The sequence below is a fragment of the Scyliorhinus torazame genome, chromosome 18 (assembly GCF_047496885.1).
Source record: "Scyliorhinus torazame isolate Kashiwa2021f chromosome 18, sScyTor2.1, whole genome shotgun sequence".
Lineage (NCBI taxonomy): Eukaryota > Metazoa > Chordata > Chondrichthyes > Carcharhiniformes > Scyliorhinidae > Scyliorhinus > Scyliorhinus torazame.
In genome coordinates this window covers 22,369,455-22,387,530 of record NC_092724.1, presented here as the reverse complement: position 1 = coordinate 22,387,530, position 18,076 = coordinate 22,369,455, and the positions used below count along the sequence as shown (strand labels likewise).

Below are 18,076 nucleotides of genomic sequence, written 5' to 3'. Positions count from 1 at the left end.
AGTTTAGTCGGGCAGCATGGTCGGCACGGGCTTGGAGGGCCGAAGGGCCTGTTCCTGTGCTGTACATTTCTTTGTTCTTTGTTCTTTGTTCTCTACCTCGCTTTCTTTATTTTAGATACGCCTGAAAACCCTCTTTGACCAAGCCTTTGATCATCTCATAGAATCATAGAACCTCTACGGTGCAGAAAAAGGCCATTCGACCCATCGGGTCTGCACCGACCCTCTGAAAGAGCACACTACCTAGGCCCACCCCATCCCCGCAACCCTGTAACCCCAACTAACCTTTGGACACTACGGGACAACTTAGCATGGCCAGACCTGCACATTTTTGGACTGTGGGAGGAAACCGGAGCCCCCGGAGGAAACCCACGCAGACACTGGGAGAAAGTGCAAACTCCACATAGACAGTCACCCAAGGTCAGAATTGAACCCGGGAACCTGGTGCTGTGAGGCAACAGTGCTAACCATGTGTTCTAATATTGCTTTATATAGCTCACTGTTAAAATTTGTTTCTTTATCACTTCTGTGAAATGCTATATAAATGCAAGTTGTTTTTCTGCTGCTGGTGTACGCCTATTGTGCATCAGGCACTTCCACCGGCTGGACACTCACTCGCTTGCACGCTCGTGCATGCACACTCTTGCGCACACGCTCTCGCGCGCACACTCTCGCACTCGCACATACACAAACTCTCGCACACATACTCTCACATGCGCACTCGCACATATTCTCTCAAACATACACACACGCACTCTCACACACTCGCACACACACTCATATACACACACAATTTCTGCTGGTTGGGGGAAGTGTGTTGGGGTGTGATTCGCACAGGAGGGAAACTTGAACTCAGCAGGACCATTTGAAGTTCGTGCTGAGGTGAACCAGACCCCATTGTGGCTTTTGCAAAGCCCGAGTCCACAGTATGGGAGTAATGAATTCATGGAATGGACAAGGTCTGTCTAACTGTCATGAGCTGAAGTTTTTTAAATGTCCTGCGATTTAAATTTTTAGAAAAGGTCAGTGAGGGTTTTAGAAAAACTTCTACTGAACTGCTTTGATTGACAGAGACAAGGTACAAAATAGTAGCATCTGGTCAGTTTCAATAGAGCATTTTGTTGACATTTCCACAAGGGCTATCATTATAGATGCTTGACTGAATTTCAAAAGCTTCAAACGTGTCAGCAAGTGGTTCTGAGTTCATGGTTTGACTGACACCTTAAAGAGCTATTAAAGGTTTGATGTAGGGTTCGAATAGTGGTTTATTTATTTTTATAAGAGATTATCTACCCGTGATTTAAAAGCTTTCAATGGATTTTATGAATGGGTGTTTTTTCATTGCCAAATATGTGGGAGTAAGAGGTGTATTAGATTGCAATAAGTTTATTTCCTTTCATAGCCACGCAGCTCCTAAGGTCTGCCCATGGTGGATACTGGGTGAGTGCTTAAGGAGTTGGCAAGGAGGGCATGATGGGCCATGGCGTATAGGTGAAAGGTATGGTTTGGCATTGATTTTGCATGGAGGATATGAGGAGAATGGGAGGTGTGAGGGGCATGGGTTGGCATAGGGGGTATGAGGGTCAATGGGGGTGAGTGGGAAGGTGAGGGTTAGAGGGCCTAACAGCCGCTATAACAACTGGGACAAAGTTCTAGTGAATCAAGCGGGATCTTCTAAACAGCCCACCTTAACACTCAACCGGCCTCCTGGCCACCTACATTCTGCTTCCACATCAGTAGGTCCGACTGTGTCCTGCACCTGTCCCCTCAAGCTAATATTGTGCACTTTATAGCGAGACAGGTCCAGTGAGTCAAGATATTTCCTGACTGTGCCACCTGTCTTGGTAGTCAAAATCTGGCCCACTCTCTGACTCCTCACTCAAACTCACATTCACACTCACAATCCTACTCACACTCATACTTTTACTCACTCACACACACACACACACACACACACACTGATGTCCTGTAGGTCAGTTCCTGGCACACTCACGCTGCCTGTTGTTCTGTTGTTTCTTTAAACGATGGGTTGAAATTAATTCTCTCTTTCAGATGCTGGTCAACATGTTCTACCTGGTGCCCTTCTTTGGCCTGGCTCTCTATGGCCTGATTGAGCCCGGTTGTGAGTGGATGCCCGATCTGACCGTGGTGTTTGCAGGAGCCATTGCCCAGGTAAGTCACAGGTGTAGTGTTCAAAGTCAATGTTATTGGAAAGTTGAGAATGAAATTAAGGAGTGGGTTCTGTTCAGCAAAGTCATGGAGCGAGAGAGACTCGAAAGGCCAAAGGTGGGAAATGAAAGTCAGGAAGGTTTTTTAAAAATCAGACTCATTATAAAGGGAACTTATATGAAGTTAACTTATATTAAGACTATTTACGATCTTGGCTTTCTATTTGACTCTGAGCAGAGCTTCCAATACACACTTCTATCATCAAGAGCGCCCACTTCCATCTCCATAACATCGTCCCTCTCCATCCCATTGTTAACTCTAGACACAATTATTCCGATGCTCTCCTGGGCAGCATCCCATCTTGCAACCTGCCTGAGTTCATCCAAAGTTCTGCTGCTCATAACCTAATTAGCACGAGTCCCATTCCCCTATCCCCCCTGTGCTAGCTAACCTGCATTGACTCCTCATCTTGCAATGCCTCGATTTTAACGTTTTCATCCTTTTTCAAAACCCTCCGTTATCTTGCCTCGCCCGATCTTCGCAAGCTTCTCCAGCTCTACAATTCCTAAGACTTCTATGTTCCTCTAATTCTGGCCTCTTGCATGTCCCCAGTTTTTTTTTATTTTTTTATTTTTTATAAATTTAGAGTACCCAATTCATTTTTCCAATTAAGGGCCAATTTAGTGTGGCCAATCGACCTAGCCTGCACATCTTTGGGTTGTGGGGGCGAAACCCACACAAACACGGGGAGAATGTGCAAACTCCACATGGACAGTGACCCAGAGCCGGGATCGAACCTGGGACCTCGGCGCCGTGAGGCAGCAGTGCTAACCACTGAAATGAAATGAAATGAAAATCGCTTATTGTCACAAGTAGGCTTCAAATGAAGTTACTGTGAAAAGCCCCTAGTCGCCACATTCCGGCGCCCGTTCGGGGAGGCTGGTACGGGAATTGAACCGTGCTGCTGGCCTGCCTTGGTCTGCTTTCAAAGCCAGCGATTTAGCCCAGTGTGCTAAACTAGCCCCTAAACCTGCGCCACCGTGCTGCCCTCCATGTCCCCAGTTTTAACTGCCTCACCATTGTTGGCCCTGCCTTCAGCTGCCTGATCCACAAGCTTTGGAATTTCCTCCCTCACACTCTCTTCCTCACTTTCCCCCTTTAAGACAGTGCTTAAAACCTTTCTCTTTGACCAATCTGTCCTAATATTATCTATGTGACTCAGTGTTAGCTTTAAGACCATGAGAAATAGTGATAGGAGTGGGCCATTCAGCTCTTTGAACCTGTTCTACCATTTAATAAGATCATGGCTGTTCTAATACTCACTAAGTCTACTTTCCACCCCCTATCTCCATAATCCTTAATTCCCCTCCTGAGTAAAAACCTATCGATCTCAGCGTTGAACACTGTCAAGGACTCGGCCTCCACAGCTCCCTGGGGTAAAGAATTCCAAAGAATTGCCCCTCCTTGAGAGAAGAAATTCTTCCTCATCCTCCTGTGTGCTGCCGAAGAATATTTTTACCAAGTTCAAGCTACTATATAAATGCAAGTTGTTGTTGTGTGGTACTGGGGAAAGACCTCAATATTTTTTTGATATTTTAATGCCTTTTTAATTTTCTTCTCTCTACCTCCAGGCGCAATTTTCCCACATTGGCGCATCGCTACACCCACGTACTGCCTTCACATATCGTGTCCCACAGGATGTCGTATCATCCTTCCTCTGTACCAACATCCTCTTCGCTCTTGGTGCTCAGCTCCTGGCAGTTCGCTGCGTCACTTGCTCCAACTTCTTTCTGAAAGGCATGCCCATAAATTACGAGGAGTTGGAGAAGAAAGTCAACTAAGAGCACGGGCCAAGTGAAGCAAAAGCTGAGGGGGAGCTCGAACCGTTGGTGCTGTTAAAATAATTAAAATGATGTTAAATGAGGTTGTCAACCATAGCCTAGTGGATGGAACTCTCACCCGTGAGTCGGGAGGCTGTGGGTCCAAACCTCACTCCAGAGACTGGAGCTGATCCTTCAGTGCAGTACTGAGCAAATACTACACTGTCAGTGGTGCCAACCTTTGGATGAAACCTTAAACCAAGGCCCTGTCTGCCCTATCAGGTGGATGTAAAAGATACCATGGTCGGTATTTCGAAGATGGATAAGAGTTAAACTCGATGTTCTGGCCAATATTTACCCACCGACATCACTAAAACAGATTCTTCAGTCATTACCACATTGTGTGTGGGATCTTGCCTTTCATAAATTGGCTGCCGCACTTCCTACATTACAACAGTGACCACATGTCAAAAAATTTATTTCTTTTGGTTGTAAAATGCTTTGGAATGTCCTGTGTTCATAAAGGTCCTGCATTTAAAAAAAAAATGTTAAGAGTACCCAATTCATTTTTTCCAATTAAGGGGCAATTTAGCGTGGCCAATCCATCTACCCTGCACATCTTTGGGTTGTGGGGGCGAAACCCACGCAAACACGGGGAGAATGTGCAAACTCCACACGGCCAGTGACCCAGAGCCAGGATCGAACCTGGGACCTCGGCGCCGTGAGGCTACAGTGCTAATCACTATAAGGTCCTACAAAAATGCAAATTCCGTCATCTGATTTTTTTAATATACTCCATCCAGTTGTCAGTTTTGTTTTAGATTGGTGTATATAAACTAATTTGCCAATCTCCAACCATCCATTTTACACTCTCTCCAAAGCTGCTTTTCACATAATGTTTCCTTTCTCTACTCAAACCCCAATCCCACCCTTTGTGAAGCATTTTGGAATATATTTCTGCATTAATGTCACTCATGGACATGTCATGTATATTTTAATAAACCCCTGTACAATCTCATCGACTGGAATTTTGATGGAGTTGGCAGTGCATGGGAAAAGTTTGAGTAAGGCCGTTCAGGGGCAGGGCTATCAGCTCTCGGTGCACACGTTCCTGGAGATGTATAAACAGGAGTGGAAATCTGAAACACTCCCCCCCCCCCCCCGATGTGGACAGGGCCTTGCACCCTCTGCTGCTGACACCCAGGTGGCACTACCAGGATACCCTGCCCAGAGGGCATCCACCTGTGGGGCCTCCAGTCACTTGGGAAACCCCCACGAGTACTATTAGTCTGATCCCCAGTTATGGAGCCCAGCACTGAACTGCACTCGCCAAAGTTTCCCCAAGGCAAAGAGATTAGATCCCAGGCCTTGGTTAGATCTCGGGAATGCATATTACATTGAGACTAGCTCTAATATGCAGATTTGCCAGAAAGCGATTGCACCCACAATGGGCCAGATTCACATTGCAATGTCCACCTGATCGCGTTTGATCTCGCGAGGCACGGCGAGCGGGGTAGATCCCGGAAGAGGGATCTCCCGGCATCTACCAGTCGCATTGTGTTGGGCCACATTTCTGACCTTAATAAAATTACACGGTGCTTTGATAAGAGTAAATAAGGTGGAAATGTTTCCACTGGCAGAAGAATCAGTAACCAAAGGAGCTAGACTTAAGATTATTGGCAAAAGAACTTGGAATGATGTAGAATTTTGTTTTATCCAGTGAGTTGTTGCAATCCAGAATGTGCTGCCTGAAAGACGGAGGAAGCCAATAGTAGCTTTCCAAAAGGGAAGTGGACAAATATCTGAAAAGGAAAACTTGCAGAGCAGGGAGAGGGCGGCTAATTTGATATCTCTTTCAAAGAATTGTCACATGCATGGTGGGCTTTTGTGTTGCAGCACTCTGTGATTCTATTATTTGACTCAGTTTATGACTTGATAAACACACTGGGGCGATTAAAAATAATGACTGAGCTTTAAGTCAATGCCACTGCTGCTGAGCGAACTTAATATTAAATATATTTAAGATGCAATTTATTCAAAAATATAAAAGACTTCCTTAAAAAAAATCATAATAAGCAGAACAGGATTAAAGTATAACTTTACAATGATTGGGAGTAGTTGCTGCACAAATAACGTGTAATAGGATTGCCAAAGCATTGCAATAAACCATAGGGCATCTCCTTAGAAAGCTCTTGAGCCTTGGAATCACATCATAGCAATATCAGGGACTGAGTGTCAAAATGGATTTACATCTCAAAATTGGGCCAAATTCTGTGCTCAAAGTATGGTTGAGGGTATCTGTGTTCACCATTATTAAAGAGCAAGCTGTCCAGCACTGGAAATTAATTTGTACACACAAAGTCTCATTCCTTCAGATATTAAGCATTGTTGGAGATTTTTAAAACATCTCTCTTAATCCCACTTTTCTTTCCCTTTATTTTGCTTTCTGTACCTGATTTTGACATTGAATTAAAAATAATTTAACAGTACTTCAGATTAGTCTCTAAATTGTTGATTAACAATTTTTAAAGTCTGGTTTAAGAGACAAACAGTTGCTTGCCATGTTCACTCAGGTCCCAGATCATTGTACAGGGCACTGCACCAAAATGGCTCCCTGTTCTTTTTTATCATTCGTTCATGGGATGTGGGCATTGGGCATTGCTGGCTGGGCCAGCATTTATTGCCCTTCCCTGAGGACTTATAAGAGTTAACCATTGCTGTGGATTTGGAGTCACATGTAGGCCAGGCCATGTGAGGACGACAGATTTCCTTCCTTAAAGGACATAATAATAATCTTTATTAGTGTCACAAGTAGTCTTACATTAATGCTGCAATGAAGTTACTGTGAAAAGCCCCTAGTCGCCACATTCCGGCGCCTGTTTGAGTACAAAGAGAAAGTTCAGAATGAGCAGTTTGCCTAACAAGCACTTTCAGGACTAGTGGGAGGAAACCGGAGCACCCGGAGGAAACCCACGCAGACACGAGGAGAACGTGCAGACTTCGCACAGACAGTGACCCAAGCCGGGAATCGAACCCGGGTACCTGCTGCTGTGAAGCAACAGTGCTAACCACTGTGCTGTCCTCGTGCACATTAGTGACCAGATGGTTTTTAACCACAAACGACAATGGTTTCATGGTCATCATTAGACTTTTAATTCCCAATTTTTTATTGAATTCAAATTTCACCGTCTGCCACGGTGGGATTGGAACCCGGGTCCTCAGAGCATGACTCTGGGTCTCTGGATTATTAGTCAGCGACAATACCACTTTGCCACTTCTGTGGCACGTCCTAGTGCAAAACCCGCAGGCGAGTCTGCCAGTTAGTCTAAGTGTAAATGAATGGTTTGCACCAATCAATTATCGCCTGTTGACCAGGAAATCCAGGCCAATATCTCAGACCTTTAGGGACCGTGTGAATCGTTCCTGTTAATTCCTGCACAGTTCAGGTTGCTAATACTAAATGATCTGTGTTCCTATTTAGAATTTCTTTCACCTAAAAACTGCCCTTTCCATATGCCCAGGCCAAACATTGATCAGAGAGTATATATAAATGGAAACAGGATCAACCTGTGGGCAAAGTGGGCAGCACGGTAGCATAGTGGATAGCACAATTGCTTCACAGCTCCAGGGTCCCAGGTTCGATTCCCGGCTTGGGTCACTGTCTGTGCGGAATCTGCACATCCTCCCCGTGTGTGCGTGTGTTTCCTCTGGGTGCTCCGGTTTCCTCCCACAGTCCAAAGATGTGCGGGTTAGGTGGATTGGCCATGCTAAAATTGCTCTTAGTGTCCAAAATTGCCCTTAGTAGGGTTAGGGTGGAGATGTTGACCTTGGGTAGGGTGCTCTTTCCAAGAGCCGGTGCAGACTCGATGGGTCGAATGGCCTCCTTCTGCACTGTAAATTCTATGATCTATGAACCTGCCTAAGCTCCAAAGTGGGCCTATTCTGGCTTTGCACTATTTCTTTAACCGATTAAATATGTAATTATTTCTAAAATTCTAGATTTCATTGATTAGTCGCATTGAGATCAGTCAAGAGCAAAACATAACTTGGAAAAATCAATGAGAAAATTTCAAAATACATATCATTGGCAGTACAGAAAGCTTCGGTGAAGCTATTTTGATTGCAAAAATTTGAGGAGCAGCTCCTAACACAGGAAATGATCATACTGTGGTACTGATTAGAAGCAGTCCTCTCCACAGTCCATGCTATTTCACCTGTATGATGATCACCTGAGTCCCAACGTCCACAGGAATGGAGTGTGGCGTGGATCAACACAGCTCATGGATTGAAGGCCGGATAATGAACACTCACGCATCCAATAATTAAATCTCTGGAAAACTAAAGTCCTGGGTCTTTGGCCCCCATCACATTTTCAGCTCCCTCCCCTCCAATTCTCTCTCTCCCTGGCCTCTATGCTAGTCACAGCTTCCACGTCCTATTTAACCCCAAGTCAAACTAATGACCCCATTTAATCTCGGAATTTCAAGGCCACCAATCTCCACCCCCATGATATCGTTCGTCTCTACCCTGTCTTGTTTCATCTGCTGTTGTAATCCTCATTACTGCCCCCTGTTACCTTCAGATTAAACTATTCAAATTCCCTCCTGAATCGCCTCCCAACATCCCCCCACCCCCACATATAAACTGAGCTCATCCAAAACTCTGCTGCCTATGCTCTAACTCACATCACCCATCCCCCTGTGCTTCTAAACTTTATTGACTCCCAGTCCAGCAACCACCCGCTGATGTCTCTGGACTCCTTTCATTTTGACCTCTCGAGCATCCCCGATTTCCATCGCTACACTCTTGGCCGCCACGCCTTCCGCTAAGCTTTGGAATCCCTTCCGAAACCTCTATGTTTCTCTCCCCTTTTAACAAAATGCCTCTTTAAAACCTCTCTCTGTGATCCAGAATTTGGTCATATATCTGCCCAGGTGGTCCGGTGTCCATCTATGCCTCATAAAGCCACTGTGAAGTCACTTGGGATGTTTTACTCAAGGTGCCATCATAACTAGGCAGAGGAAAGATCTCAAGTAATTTGATTTAATGATTGATTTCTCCCCATGTATTGGTTGACATGGGTTGAATAATGACTGGTGGATTAATTCTTCCAATGGGTTCAAAGCTGTGATTGAAGTTGTGCGTTGACTTTTCCCATGTTTTATTCACCAAGTGTCATCTGTCTGTTTATCCGTCGGCCATGTATGGAATACCACTTAAACATTTCTCATTCTCATGCATTTGGAGTAAAATGGTCACAAAAACAGTTGTAGGAACGGAGTCAGCTTGTATCAGCCTTCCCCTGTTCAAAGTCTGGGCCTCAATTCAGGCTCACTGTGAACGCTGTAACATTCTATTCCTGGACATCGCCCCACAGGTAGAGTTTATGACTGGAGTTTGGAATCTTTGCTGAAATCTGCAGGACATTTTCTCGTTTTCATGATGTTGGCTGTGTATAAGGTTGGGGATGAAGACAGAAGGGGAAAAAGGCAGAAAAAGCTCAAGGACGATGAGACCCCTCTCAAACGTACTCTCGCTGACGGTCATACTCGCTGACCATCTGCTTAATGCGGGAGAGTTTGCTCTTCAATCGCTTGCTCTGCAGACGCTTGCTTTGATACTCAGAGGTCTGGAACAGCAGGAAAGATAAGAACATATCAAGAAAAATCTAACTCAGTGCACAAATCTATTCTTCTTTGTCAATATTTGTTTCTCCTCCTTAAAATCAGCTTAATACGCAAGAAGGCAAGGTGCATCAGCGATTGGGAATCAAGTACTTTCTACTTCTGGCACCTAATGTCCCCATCAAACACTCCCAGGGCAGGTACAGCATGGGGTTAGATACACAGTAAAGTTCCCTCTACATTGTCCCCATCAAACACTCCCAGGACAGGTACAGCACGGGGTTAGATACAGAGTAAACCTCCCTCTACACTGTCCCCATCAAACACTCCCAGGACAGGTACAGCACGGGGTTAGATACAGAGTAAAGCTCCCTCTACACTGTCCCCATCAAACACTCCCAGGACAGACATAGCATGGGGTTAGATACAGAGTAAAGCTCCCTCTACACTGTCCCCATCAAACACTCCCAGGACAGACATAGCATGGGGTTACAGAACATAGAAAATACAGCACAGAACAGGCCCTTCGGCCCATGATGTTGTGCCGAACGTTTGTCCTAGATTAAGAACAAATCAATTTACACCCCAGCATACTACCGTAATCCATGTACCTATCCAATAGCCGCTTGAAGGTCCCGAATGTTTCCGACTCAACTACTTCCACAGGCATAGATACAGAGTAAAGCTCCTTCAACACTGTCCCAATCAAACACTCCCAGGACAGGTACAGCACGGGGTTAGATACAGAGTAAAGCTCCCACTACACTGTCCCCATCAAACACTCCCAGGACAGGTACAGCACGGGGTTAGATACAGAGTAAAGCTCCCTCTCCACTGTCCCCATCAAACACTCCCAGGACAGGTACAGCACGGGGTTAGATACAGAGTAAAGCTCCCTCTACACTGTCCCCATCAAACACTCCTAGGACAGGTGCAGCATGGGATTACATACAGAGTAAAGCTCCCACTACACTGTCCCCATCAAACACTCCCAGGACAGGTACAGCACGGGGTTAGGTACACAGCCCAAGTGGCTCAGCACACATACACCATCAAACCAGAAGGTGCCTGATCGACTGCGTTCATCATCACATTGCGCCACCTGCTGGGGAGTTTATTTATTAGGAATATTATTGGATGTACACTGCAGACTGAATAATCAACAGTGATTTGAATGGGAATAAAAGCAGAAAATGCTGGAGATGCTCAGTAGATCTTGCAGCATCTGTGCGACAGAGAAACAAGTTATTGTTTCAGTCCTGTGACTTTTTAATCAGAACTCCATTCTCAGTTGTGGAGAAATGTGCTTGTTCTGAAACGTTGACCGCTGTTTCATTAAATGAGAACAAAGTCCGATAGCCAGCGCTTTTAGCCGCGTTTGTCCCGGCGCTAACACAACTCGGGTTAGACAGGGGGCCTCAGTGGGGAATGTGCGGCCGAGTTCCGGCGAGCGGAGATCGTCAGCACAGTAAACGCGGCTATGTGTGGTGTCGCGAGAGATCGGTGCATCATTTTTAAAAGGTGTCCCGATCTCTGGAGCCTCCGACGCGTTAGATCTTGAAGGCATTGCGAGCCGGGTAGATCCCGGGAGCGGGGGTCTCCCAGCTTCTCTTGGCCACATTGCCCCGCGGCGCGCTGCCTTTCGGCCACAGCGTGCTTGTTCGATCGCGCCCTTAAATTCTGTTTCTCTCTCCACAGATGCTGCCGGACCAGCTTTATCTGCTTTGATTCCCGATTTCCAGCATCTGCAGCATTTCGAGTATCGCATGGCAATGAATGAAATATCTACGAGAGACGCACTGACCTTCTTGAAGTCCTTTAATCTGTTGTATTCCTCAGCAACTCCCTGAAACAAAACAAAGCAAGCACTGAAACAGAGTGGACAATGGACTGTTCTAAAACTCTACGTGGCAGTGCAGTGATTTTGTGAATGGATGAATGATGCCGCGATCTGCGGTATGGTGGGGGGGGGGCAGGTGGTGCTGGGGGGCTTGGTGATCTGCATTTTACCTTGAAGTGCTGAAATAAGCAGATCTCTGTGACCTGAATTCAGAATTAGCCCCAACAAAGCAGCAGCACTCACATCGTCTCCTTTCCAAACTCAGAGGTTTCAAACCGGGGCAAAGGAGCAAGAGGAAATATGAGAATATGCGGGCCGAGTGGCTTGGGGTTGGGATTGGATCGTTGAGGTTCCCAGAGGATCCAAAGTTACAGTGTTTAAATTGGAGTCCTCCGGGCGACTTCCATCACCTTGCATTGGGATGAGGGAGCATTTTCTGCTTTTATTCCCATTCAAATCACTCCGCACCTGATAGGTTGGGTCATCCTCAGTCAAAACGTCGAGTCGCTTGCTCAGGAAATTAATCTGATTGTTGGTTTCATCCATTTCAGCACAAAGCTGTTTATATTCCCGATGATTGGTATCGAATTCCCGCTTGTATTCCTGCCGTATGGGGTCAGAGGCTATGGGAGGGTACAAGCTGATAAGACAAGACAAAACGTGGTTAGAACATGACCCATTCTAATGCCGCTCTCCCCCGTCCCCTCTGCCCCCTCCCCCAGCATCTTTAGCACAGACAAGACAAAGGCAAAACAAGGGAGGGGGCAAGGCTCAACATTATGAATAATTTGCATTCATGTCGTGCCTTTCACAACCCCAGGGTGTCCCAGTGGAGTGCTGCACTGTCAGAGGTGCCATCCTTCAGCTGAGACGCTAAACCGAGGCCCCACCTGACCTCTCAGGTGAGTATTACAGATTCCACAGGCACTATTCAAAACCGGAGGCAAGAGTTCCTCCAGGAACATGTCCAGAGTTGGCAACTCCACCCTGGATATTGAAATGATGCTATTTATCTGGGTAAGAACCCCCTGCCTGGAAAGTGCTCAAACTTCTTATATCGGGAAGAACATACAAGGAGGGATGCTTTCTTAAGCAAGAACTTGCATTTCCATTGCGCCTCTCATGAGCTCACAATGTCCTAAATTGTGTCAAAGCGAATGAGGTGCTTTTTGAAGTGTGGTCACACAGAATCCCGCCCGATGTTTAAGAGGCTACTTTGTGGCTACTGCACTGGGAATATCGAAGGAATCTGCTGCCTACCTGTCCCATTCCTCATCATCCATGTCATCGCAGGATTCCGCTCCTGTTGTGTAATCGGTCTCGTATTGAGATTCTTGCACCTCGGACCTGCCCCGCCTCCTCCTTCTCTTCCTTCGATTGGCTGGTGGCTTCTTTGCCGTTTCTTCAGATGGAGTGGAGCTGAAGTTCCTTGAGGGGTAGAAGGCAGGATGGTACTTGGCAACCAATCACAAACAATAAAACACTCACTGCTTTTCGTAAACACAAGTAATGTTTCCCAGGGTAAAGATTCTGACTAGTAGAACCCCCCCTGCTACCCCCACCCCACCAAACAAGGTTGATCACCTGGAATGTACGAGGCTTGAGAGGGGCCTGTGAGGAGGGTAAAGGTTTTTTTCCCATTTAAAGGGTTTGGGGGCCCATGTGGTGTTCCAGCAAGAAACCTACCTGGTCAGGTTGCGGGAGGCCTGGGTGAACCAAGTCTTTCACTCCGGGTTTGACAGTAGGGTAGGGGGGGCTGGTGTTTCTGGTCAGCAGAAGGGTTCGCTTTCAGACGGGGGTGGTGGAGGCAGATCTGGGGGGGTTGTTATGTGATTGTTGCAGGTACTCTAGAGGGGAGGGCTATGCTGCTGGTTAACGTGTATGCTTCGAGTTGGGACAATGTGATGCTCATGAGATGGTTGTTGGCTGCTATTCCGAAGTTAAATACACACCAACTGGGGGTGGGGGGGGGGGGGGGGGGGAGTTCCTGTTTTTATAGCCGGTGCACAGGGTGTATTCAAGGATCGATTTATTTTGTTGTGGGTAGGACCCTGCTCCCCAGGGCAAAGGGCGCGCCGTATTCGGCTATGGTCATCTCCGATCACGCGCACATTTGGCAGACCTGAGGTTGGAGACGGGGCTTTAGATGTGGGACTTTTATCTAATCTTGGGTTTTGCACGAAGATCTCTAGGACTATGTGCGGTGGAACGAGAATGGGATGGTCTCGTCATCCACAGTGAAGGAGGCATTAAAAGTGGTGATTAAGAGGGAGATCAGCCCATACAAGTCACACATGGACAGGGAGACCAGGCAGGAGTGTCATAGAATCTTTTGTCAATCATAGAATCTACAGTGCAGAAGGCCATTCGGCCCACTGAGTCTGCACCAGCCCTTGGAAAGAGCACCCTATTGAAGGCCACACCTCCACCTAGCCCCGTAACCCTACATAACCTTTTTGGACACTAAAGGCGATTTGGCATGGCCAATCCACCTGACCTGCACATCTTTAGACTGTGGGAGGAAACCGGAGCACCCGGAGGAGATGTGGAAAGCGTGCAGACTCCGCACAGACAGTGACCCAAGCCGGAAATGGAACCTGGGACCCTGGAACTGTGAAGCAACAGTGCTAACTCCGTGTGGAGTTTGCACATTCTCCCCGTGGTCTGCGTGGGTCTCACCCCCATAACCCAAAGATGTGCAGGTTAGGTGGATTGGCCACGCTAAATTGTCCCTTAATTGGAAAAAAAAAGAATTGGGCAAATTAGTTTTAAAAATGGAATGTCAGGAGATGGTGGACGGGATTCTGGGTATGTGAACGACGCAACACCAGAGCTTTGGACACGTAGGAAGAAACTGCAAATGCAGTTTGACCGACTATCCACGGGTCAGGTGGTGTCAGCTGAAGCACTTAAAGGGAATGTTATATGAGTGTGGGGAGAAGGTTAGCGCCTGTTAGTTAAGGCGGCAGAAGGCTGCCAGGGAGATTGTGCAGGTACGCGAGCCGGGGGGGGGGGGGGGGGGGGGGGAGTTGGTTTCTGTCCCAGAAAAGGTCAATGAGGTGTTTTGGTCCTCGATAGGACTCTACAGGCCGGAGGCTGCCAGAGGATGAACAGGGGATGGTGGAGTTCCCTCAGGTGGGGGAGGAGTTGTGGGAAGAATTGGAGGTGCCGATGGGGTTCGAGGAGGGTCGCAGGGCCTTGGGAAAGATGCAAACGGGAAGGCCGGATGGGATCCCGGTGTAATTAAGAATTTTGCAAATTAGCGGGCCCCATTTGTGCTGCGGAGGTTTAACGCCTCATTGGCATGGGGTTGTCTTCCGGAGACGCTGGGGCAGGCGTCCATCTCCCTCCTTCTGAAGGGCAAGGATCCCACAGAGCGTGGGTCATAACGGCCAATTTCTTTACTTAATGTGGATGCAAAACTTTTGGCCAAGGGTATGGTGTTGAGTTTGGAATCCTGCCTCCCGGAGGTAGTGGCGGAAGATCAGGTGGGATTTGTGAAGAGTAAAAAGATGTCTGCTACTGTAAGGCAGTTACTTAACGTGTCATGTGAGAGTACCTTTAAGAAATGGGTGTTTACTACTGCAGTGATGTCAGAGAGTGGGTGGAGCTGGCCTGTCTGTCAGCTTTTTACTTTCATTTTTGAGCAGGCTGAAGGCTGTGTTTTAGTTTCGTTTTCAGTGTTGGAGCTGAAGCCAGACCAAGTAGGGGTACTGCTGTTCTCTCTGCCATCAAAAGACTATCTCTTGATCATTTGGTGAATTCAGAATTATAAATGTTTTCAGTAGTGACTTTAACCTGATGTGCTTCTGATAAAGGTTTTGTTTTTAAGTCGTATGGATGTTAAAAGGAAAGCTTAAAGGATTACTTAGTGTTGTACTCTTTGGGGGTTGTATTTGAATTAATGGTTGCTAAGATGTTCACTGTATGTTTTAAAAAGGTTGACTTGAGTTCATAGAATAAACATTGTTTTGCTTTAAAAATACTTTTCCATTTCTGCTGTACCACACGTGTAGAGTGCGCCGTGTGCTCCCCTCACCATAATCTAGTAAATGTTGTGGGTCAGGTGAACTCCATGATACACTTTGGGATTCTCTAAACCCTGGCCCATAACAAATGTGGTTCTCACTTCGGCACTAGGGCCAGGCCCGGAGATAATTGTGACTCTGGACGCAGAAAAGGCATTCAATAGGGTTGAATGTGCTACCTGTTCGTGGTTCTGGAGACGTTCATGGGTTAGGCTGTAATATGAAGCGCTGTCTGCGAGTGTACCAATTTACACCATGTCCTATGTCCCCTTTTTTGTTCGTGTTGGTGATGAAGCTGTTGGCAATTGCCTTGAGGGCCTTGGATAAGTGGAGAGGGAATGTGAGGGGGGTGGGGGGAATGTAGAGAATAGGATGTCCATATATGCGGATGGTTTGTTGCTGTATGTAAGGAATCCTGGGCCATCTATGGGGGATAGAATGGGAATTTTGAAGAGGTTTGGCTCCTTTTCAGGGTATAAACTGAATATTGGGAAGAGCGGGGATTTTGTGGTTAACCCTTTGAAGGGAGGAGCTGAGTTGGAGGGGCTGCCGTTCCATCAGGCTGGGACTAGCTTTCATTACTTGGGGTCCAGGTGGCCCACGACTGGGGCAACTTCGCAAGTTAAATTTGGTAAGTAGGGTTAGAGCGGATCTACAGAGGTGGGAACAGTCTCTCATTGTCGTTGAGCGGGGCATTCAAAGTATTGAGATGAATATTTTGCTGCGATTCGTGATGTTGTTTCAATGTCTCCCAATTTTTGTCCCAAAGTCATTTTTTTGGGAGATGGAGTGGCTCATAATGGCTTTCATATGGGTGGGGAGAACTCCACAGATTCGAAGGGGGGGTCCTACAGAGGGAGAGGCGGGGAGGGGGGGTGGGGGAGGTTGGTAGCGAAAATTCACCGAACCCGGTTGCCGAATCCCCGTTAAACATATGGTAGCAATTCTGTCAGTGTTTTAAGTTAAGGGTAGTATCAAGGTTGAATTTGTAGGAACCATCTGTCGGAGCCGGCGAAATTGGACGCTACATTTGGCGGGGGGGGGGGGCGGGGGAGGGTCGGTGGAAAGGCAAAGGGCTGGAGAGGATGAGGGACTTGTTTCTGGGGGGCTGTTTGCCAGCTGGGAAGAGTTGAGCAGGTCTTTGGGGGGGGGGGGGTGTCAGATGCGTTCAGGTATTTTCAGGTACCGGATTTTGTTCGCAGGGCATTTCCGACATTCCGGGAGGCTCCGCCTCTACCTTGCTGGAATGGATACTCTCCTGTGAGGGGTCAGAGGAGGGAAGCATGTCCGGAATATATATGTGGATCATGGGGGAAGGACGGGTTTCGATAGAGCAAGTGAAGGCTAGGTGGGAGGAGGAGTTGGAGCCCATTTTGGAGGAGGAGGTGTGGAGTGAGGCCCTTCGTGGGGTGAAAGCGACATCACCCTGCACGAGGGTGAGGCGGAGTTTGATTCAGCTACAGGTGGTGTTTAGGGCACACCTCACTAGGTCCAGGATGAGCCGATTTTGTTGAAGGGTCGGGGATAAGTGTGAGCGGTGCTCGCGAGGGTCTGTTTACCACACTCACATGTCTTGATCCTGCCCTAAGCTGGTGGATTTTTGGTGGTCCTTTTGTCGCAGCATATCGACTATCCTGAATGTGGATCTGGAGCCACGCCTGTTATGGGCAGCACGGTGGTACAGTGGTTAGCACTATGACTTCACAGCGCCAGGGCCCCAGGTTCGATTCCCAGCTTGGGTCACTGTCTGTGCGGAGTCTGCACGTTCTCCCCGCGTCTGCGTGGGTTTCCTCCGGGTTCCTCCCACAAGACGTGCTATTAGGTAACTTGGACTCTCTTCCTCTGTGTACCCAAACAGGTGCCAGAATGTGGCGACTATGGGATTTTCACAGTAACTTGTGACAATAAAGATTATTATTAGTAGTAGCTGTATTTGGGGTGTCAGACCTGCCGGAGCTGAGGACGGGGGGAGGAGGCGCATGAGTGGATGCACTGGCATTCGCCATATTGCTGGCCCAGCGGTGGATTTTGCTGAGTTGGAGACAGACGGCACCACCTAGCGCCACTACTGCGTGGCTGCGTGATTGGATGAGAAGGTCAAGTACACGATGAAGGGGTTGATCGATGGGTTCTATCGTAGATATCGACCGTTCATATTGCACTTTAAGGATCTGGTCACTTGGCTGTTGTGTGTGTGTGTGTGTGTGTGTGGGGGGGGGGGGGGGGGTGAAGGGGGAGGGGAGGTTCTCTCCATAGATGCTACCAGACCTGCTGAGTTTATCCAGCATTTTCTGTTTTTCTTTCAGATTACCAGCATTCACAGTATTTTGCTTTCATTGATATAAATTATAACTAGTTGGCATTAGGATATTATCATACATTCTCTAACTCGAATATTAATTTGAAGAATCATTGGGGCATCTGTCAAATCTTCTTTATTAATCAAGTCAATTAGTTAACAAACCGCAAACCCTCCTATTAAGCGTACACGATATCAAGGCACCAACAGGCTCACGTACCAAAGACCCCTTCAGGAGCTTGCAAGTGCGTCCCCTTGACTGCTTACTCTAGCCCCAGCAAGCTGAGCTCGAAAGTCCC

At 47.3% G+C, this 18,076-nt stretch overlaps 2 protein-coding genes across 2 annotated transcripts in view; one reads left to right on the top strand and one right to left on the bottom strand.

Annotated features, from left to right (window-relative positions):
- The window catches only part of tm6sf2b (transmembrane 6 superfamily member 2b), a 31,328-nt gene extending 24,853 nt beyond the window's left edge, over nt 1–6,475 (top strand). Inside the window, exons 9-10 of the mRNA XM_072482358.1 lie at nt 2,050–2,169; nt 3,798–6,475. Of these exons, the coding sequence (XP_072338459.1) occupies nt 2,050–2,169; nt 3,798–4,007 (330 nt within the window). The 3' untranslated portion in view covers nt 4,008–6,475. The remainder of the gene's footprint in view (nt 1–2,049; nt 2,170–3,797) is intronic.
- The window catches only part of LOC140395766 (uncharacterized), an 80,824-nt gene continuing 68,719 nt past the window's right edge, over nt 5,972–18,076 (bottom strand). Inside the window, exons 10-13 of the mRNA XM_072483922.1 lie at nt 12,711–12,878; nt 11,919–12,090; nt 11,415–11,456; nt 5,972–9,615 (exon numbers count right to left, since the gene is read on the bottom strand). Of these exons, the coding sequence (XP_072340023.1) occupies nt 9,508–9,615; nt 11,415–11,456; nt 11,919–12,090; nt 12,711–12,878 (490 nt within the window). The 3' untranslated portion in view covers nt 5,972–9,507. The remainder of the gene's footprint in view (nt 9,616–11,414; nt 11,457–11,918; nt 12,091–12,710; nt 12,879–18,076) is intronic.